The sequence below is a fragment of the Thamnophis elegans genome, chromosome 10, assembly GCF_009769535.1.
Source record: "Thamnophis elegans isolate rThaEle1 chromosome 10, rThaEle1.pri, whole genome shotgun sequence".
Taxonomy (NCBI): domain Eukaryota; kingdom Metazoa; phylum Chordata; class Lepidosauria; order Squamata; family Colubridae; genus Thamnophis; species Thamnophis elegans.
In genome coordinates this window covers 60,310,163-60,316,162 of record NC_045550.1, presented here as the reverse complement: position 1 = coordinate 60,316,162, position 6,000 = coordinate 60,310,163, and the positions used below count along the sequence as shown (strand labels likewise).

The window sequence follows — 6,000 nt, the reverse complement described above, 5'->3', positions numbered from 1 at the left end:
TTCCCCCAAGGACATCTACCCACTTTACCAAGTCAGATAGGGCGGGCACGTTTCTACATTCCTTTCCCCTAAATATTGTCATCTGATGGGAGCTGGGAGGCGTGCTTTTTCTGTGGCAGCCTCTGCCCCATGGAACCCTCTCTATCCCATGATGTTCAACAGGCCTTGAACCTTTTAGCCTTCCACAAGGCTTTAAGGACCAGCGTTTTCCCCAAGCTTTGGGAGAATAACTACACATTAGAAGAGATGGGCGCCTGGTTTTGCTACTTTCAATGTTTTAATAAATTGAGTTCGCTTTAAAATAGCAACAGCAATAGCACTTAAGACTTATATACCGCTTCATAGTGCTTTACAGCCCTCTCCAAACAGTTTACAGAGTCAGCATATTTGCCCCCAACAATCTGGGTCCTCATCTTACCCACCTCGGAAGGATGGAAGGCTGAATCAACCTTGAACCTGGTGAGATTCGAACTGCCAAATTGCAGGCAGCCTGCAAGCTGCTTTTATATCTCTTCTAATTTTTGACTGGGAGTTGCCCAGTGTTGATTGAAAGATGGGTAGCTATAGAAATGTTTTACATAATAATAAACTTTGCAGTAAGTCTGCTCAGGGGAGGGAAAATGCAAAGAGCTGGGTTATTCGTAAGAGCTCTCCATTCGTGCCTTCATGAGCCAATCAAATGCTACCAAGGGTACGTCTGAAGAAGACACACGGTGCATCAAATTTGGGAAAGAGTCTAGTTCTCTGCTATTTCATCAGGGGCATCCTTCTGAACAGTAAGTGGTGGGGTGGCCTAGAGTTGGAGTTTGATCCTAGGTAAAGGCAGATATTTCTCTCTCTTGGCACACTGAGAATATATCTGCTGAAAAAAAAACTCTGCATTGGCAACAGGTAGAGCATCCGGCCATTAAAACACGCCGCTAGCTCCATTTGGTTGCCCAGACTCCATCCCTCAAGGGATTATGGGGTTGCTAAAAGGAGATGACGATGATGATCCTTCCGAACAGTCAAGCACAACCAGTGGCACTCAGGTACCACAAGGTTCCCTTACCACTGTTTCTGGCAGCTGCTCAAAATCATGACCCGTGACTGGTCTCAGGCACGATCTCCGCTATTCAAACCCATGTGCATGCACGAAGGCCCCCATCTACGCAAGCACTAGAATGAAATCCTCTGAAGCACTCACCGAAAGAGCCGGTTCAGCCATGGTGAGCAGGACCCGATGGGCGTGTTGAGATCCTAGGAAGCGACTAAGAAGGGACGCCCAGCCCAGGGAGAAGCGAAAGGTGATATCCTCTTGAAAATCTGAGCAAAGGGTGTTGCAGTTCAAATCGTAGCTCAGGTCGAATTGCCGGCATGGAATCAGCAAATGGAGCTTGTTCTGGACCTCCAAAGGCAAGAGGGACTGCAGATTTTCTAGAGCGGAAGAAAAACAAAAGCCTCGAGTGAAAAAAAAGCATATTAAACGGGTTTTTTTTCTTGCTTCTCCAAGAAACCCAGACCCAAAGCTATAAGGATGGCATTATTTAGAACAGTGGTCTCCAACCTTGGCAACTTTCTGTGGACTTCAACTCCCAGAGTTCCTCAGCCAGCTTTGCTGGCTGAGGAACTCTGGGAGTTGAAGTCCACAAGTCTTAAAGTTGAGACCACTGATTTAGAACATAAAGAGTTGGAAGGGACCTCGAGGTCTTCTAGTCCAACCCACTCCTCAAGCAGGAGAGCCTATGCCATTTCAGATAAATATTTGTCTGGTCTCTTTTTGAAATGTTCTAATGATGGAGCGCCCACATCATCTGAAGGCAAGTTGTTCCATTGGTTGATTGCTGTTGCCATTAGGAAATTTCTCCTTTTTTCTAGCTTGCTTCTTTCCTTGATTAGTTTCAATCCATTGTTTCTCGTCTTGCTTTTTGGTGCTTTGGAAAATAACTTGACCCCTTTGTCTTTGTGGCAGCCCCCGAAATATTGGAACACTGCTATCGTGTCACACCTGGTCCTTCTTTTCATTAGACTAGATATACACAATTCCTGTAACTGTTCTTCTTATGTTTTCTTAAGACCTACTGAATAGAATAGAATAGAATTCTTTATTGGCCAAGTATGATTGGACACACAAGAAATTTGCCTTTGGGGCATATCCCCTCAGTGTGTATAAAGAAAAATAAAATAGAATACATTCATCAAAAATCATAAGATACATCACACAGTGATAGTCATAGGTTACTAATAAGTAATCAAATTATACTAGGAAACAAATAACACAATATAAAATTTAAAGATACAAGCAGCATGGTTATAGTCATAAGTGGAAAGAGGTAGGTTCTAGGAAGGAAGAGAATAATAATACAATACATATACAAATACAATAGCAGAGTTGGAAGGGACCTTGGAGATCTTCTAGTCCAACCCCCTGCCTAGGCAGGAAAGCTTATATCATTTCAGACAAATGGCTATCCAACATCTTCTTAAAGACTTCCAGTGTTGGGGAATTCACAACATTTGGAGGCAAGCTGTTCCACTGATTAACTGTTCTGTCAGGAAATTTCTCCTCAGTTCCAAGTTGCTTCTCTCCTTGATTAGTTTCCACGCATTGCTTCTTGTTCTACCCTCAGGTGCCTTGGAGAATAGTTTGACTCCCTCTTCTTTGTGGCAGCCCCTGAGATATTGGAACACTGCTATAATATCTCCCCTAGTCCTTCTTTTTATTAAACTAGACATACCCAGTTCCTGCAACCGTTCTTCATGTGTTTTAGTCTCCAGTCCCCTAATCATCTTTGTTGCTCTTCTCTGCACTCTCTCCAGAGTTTCCACATCCTTTTTTACATCGTGGCGACCAAAAGTGAATGCCGCATTCCAGGTGTGGCCTCACCAAGACATTATAAAGTGGTATTAACACTTCATGTGATCTTGATTCTATCCCTTGGTTTATGTAGCCTAGAACTGTGTTGGCTTTTATGATAGCTGCCAAATAGTATACAGTAGATATTGTAGAATAGTAATACAGTAGATATTTTGACAGTGTTGTGGGAATTAGTTGTTTAGTGATGGCATTCAGGAAAAAACTGTCCTTGTGTCTGGTTGTTTCTGGTGTGCAGTGTCCTATAGCGTCGTTTTGAGAAATGACACTGTAGGTTTTTAAATTTTTTTTGGTGTTTTAAGTAACTGAGGGCAAGAGTTGACTCTTGAAATGAATTCCATATATAAGCACACACATATGCAGGGTGAGGGAAGGGGAGAAGTCAAAAGGTCAGTATTTATTCATTCTTCTTTACCAATAATTTCTTGCTGGGATTGATGCATAGAGCTGTTGACTTCACTGGAGCAACGGACTGCCAGGTTCCTTCCCAATCCTTCCTCTAGGTGCTTGCTGAGTTCCTGGCAAAAGGAAAATCATGAGCTTTACCATGAAGCCAGATTTATTCCTCCTTTTGCTAAAACATCACAAGGCAAGTTTATGCAACTTTGACCAGTTCTGAACTCTACGTATTAACACCACAGGAATTGGTACATATGATGCTCAAGTAGTTGATATGCAAGTAACACCCCCCCCCCCACACACACACACCAAAACCAATCCACAGAAATCAACACTAGCCAAGGAATGGAAAGCCAATGGAGAGAACTTACACTTTTATAAAGTTTCAAAACTTGTGGAGATGGATGGAAATCAGAGCTAAACTCATCTACCAAAACTGAAAGCCGACAGATTTCATCAGTCATGGCAGAAGACACCTAGAAAACATGACACATGCCTGAGTAAGGAGTCAGGAGAAACGAGTGACATCTTTCCACTACAACCTGATATCCTCTTTAGAGCCCTGCAGGGTAGGCTAATAATTGCTTCCAAAATAAAAGGGAGAGAAGATTTGATGTAAGATAAGCAGCCTACCTCCAATTACTCAAGAGATTTCCACCACTTAGCCTACAAGAATTTTGTAGTGGTGGAGCAGGTACCAACACTGCTAAAAGCTCAGTAAGGACATGTGCCAACTCACAAAGCATACTCGGGCCGTGGGGTCAAAGCTGGCTTCACTTGGGTACATGCCAACTAATGGATTTATAGCGGCTCATGATTTAATTAGGGCATTTGTCGGAACCCTGACAAATGAACTAGGTATGGCTTCATACACCCATGGTTACTGCTCCGGGAGGGTCAGAGGTGGTATTCAGCAGGTTCTGACCAGTTCTGGAGAACCGGTAGCAGAAATTTTGAGTTCAGAGAACCGGTAAATACCACCTCTGACTGGCCACGCCAAATCTATTCTCTGCCTCCCGAGTCCCAGCTGATCGGGAGGAAATGGGGGTTTGCAGTAACCTTCCCCTGTCATGCCCACCAAGCCACGTCATGCCCACCAAGCCATACCCACAGAACTGTAGTAAAAATATTTGAATCCCGCCATTGGGGTGGTTATGTGGAAAACCCATGTGCTGAGAACGGAGTTAGGGATTTGGGACAGATCTCTTGGCTACTTACCTTGTTGGCAACTTCTTCCGTAACATCTTTAATTTTCTTCTTAACCTCATCTGTTAAAAGGTTGAGCTGGTTTCGTACAAATTCCAACCTGTCCTTCTGGTCTTCTCGCTCTTCCATCGAATGCACTCTAAGGCAGGGGGAAAAGCAGCCAACAGCCTCTGGTGGACATGAACTCAGACTAACAGAGGGGCTTACCAACCCTACTAGGTAGATTCCAGGCAAAATTAAGAGCAGGGAGAACCAATTCAATTTGCAGCTCAAACCCATTTTAAGACTGTTTTTCTCCTCTGGTCTTAATCCTGGTCCTTTGAGCAATGTGCTTAACGTTGATATTAAAGGGTCACATATACCTTTTGATTATCACGGAACCCAGATAATTCTGTAGATCACTCCCTGCCTGAAGCCAGCCATTAATTACTGTATTTTTCAGAATATAAGATGCAGCTTTTTCCCTTTAAAAAGAGGGTGAAAACCTGGATGTGTCATACACTGAATAAAGCATTTTTGGTCTCCTGAAACCCCCCCTCCCTTCGCAAAAATGGCCATGCATAGCCTTTAGGCGGCTTCCAGAGTGCTCCTGGGGGCTGGGAAGGGCAGAAATGAGCGGAAAATGGGATGTTTTTTGCTCGTTTTTGCACCCCACAGCCCCCAGGAGCACTCTATAGGCCTCCTAAAGGCTACCCATGCCCTTTTTTTCTCAAAAAATGGGCCTGTTTTTGTGAAAAACAAGCCGTTTTGGGGAGGTCTGCAAAGTGCAAAAACTTTTTTTTAAAATTTGCCTCTTCAAAATCTTGGTGCGTCTTATACTCCGAAAAATATGGTAACTTGGAAGGCAGAATCTGGAGGTGGAGCATGGAAGGGAGAGCCCATGGCAACAGACCAAGCATGCACAGAATTCTTTTGCCAGGCACATGTGGCTGGATTCTGCAGCCATGCCTCTTCACTTCCAGAGCTAGCCTGCCTTTTTCTAAAAGGAGCCTTGCTTTAATTATTTGCACTTTTTATTGCTTACTAGGACTGTGAGGGGCATGGTTGGCCTAGTGGCGAAGGCACTCGCCTCCCACTCAGAAGGTTGAGAGTCCAATCCTAGATACCCTGGCAGATGTGTGCGTCTCTCTCAGGGCACAAAGGAAAAAGAAATCTGCTGCGAACTCCACATAGGTGTCAGGAAGGGCATCCGGCCAATAAATGCTCAGCTCCACTGAGTCGCCCCAATGCCACTGAGTCGCCCCAGCCTACCACAAATTAAGGGATTACTGTGTATATTTAGTGCCTATGTCAGCACTGACTCCTGGCAACTGTCTGGACTGTTCCCTGCAGCTTTCTTAGCAATGTTTTTCAGAAGGGGTTAGCCATTGCCTATTTTCTAGGACTGAGTTCTCGCAGTGACTGTCCCAAGGTCACCCAGCTGCCCAAGGCAGGACTCCAACTCACAGTCTTCCTTCCTTCCTTCCTGCCTTCCTTCCTTCCTGCCTTCCTTCCTTCCTTCCTTCCTTCCTTTCTTCCTTCTTTTTCCAACCTGGTACTTT

At 44.4% G+C, this 6,000-nt stretch overlaps 1 protein-coding gene across 3 annotated transcripts in view; it reads right to left on the bottom strand.

Annotated features, from left to right (window-relative positions):
• MFN1 (mitofusin 1) overlaps positions 1–6,000 on the bottom strand; it is a 30,702-nt gene that overhangs the window by 4,269 nt on the left and 20,433 nt on the right. For all 3 annotated transcript variants that reach the window (XM_032225221.1, XM_032225222.1, XM_032225220.1), the window contains exons 11-14: positions 4,472–4,598; positions 3,625–3,729; positions 3,270–3,372; positions 1,187–1,416 (exon numbers count right to left, since the gene is read on the bottom strand). In XM_032225221.1, the coding sequence (XP_032081112.1) occupies positions 1,187–1,416; positions 3,270–3,372; positions 3,625–3,729; positions 4,472–4,598 (565 nt within the window). The remainder of the gene's footprint in view (positions 1–1,186; positions 1,417–3,269; positions 3,373–3,624; positions 3,730–4,471; positions 4,599–6,000) is intronic.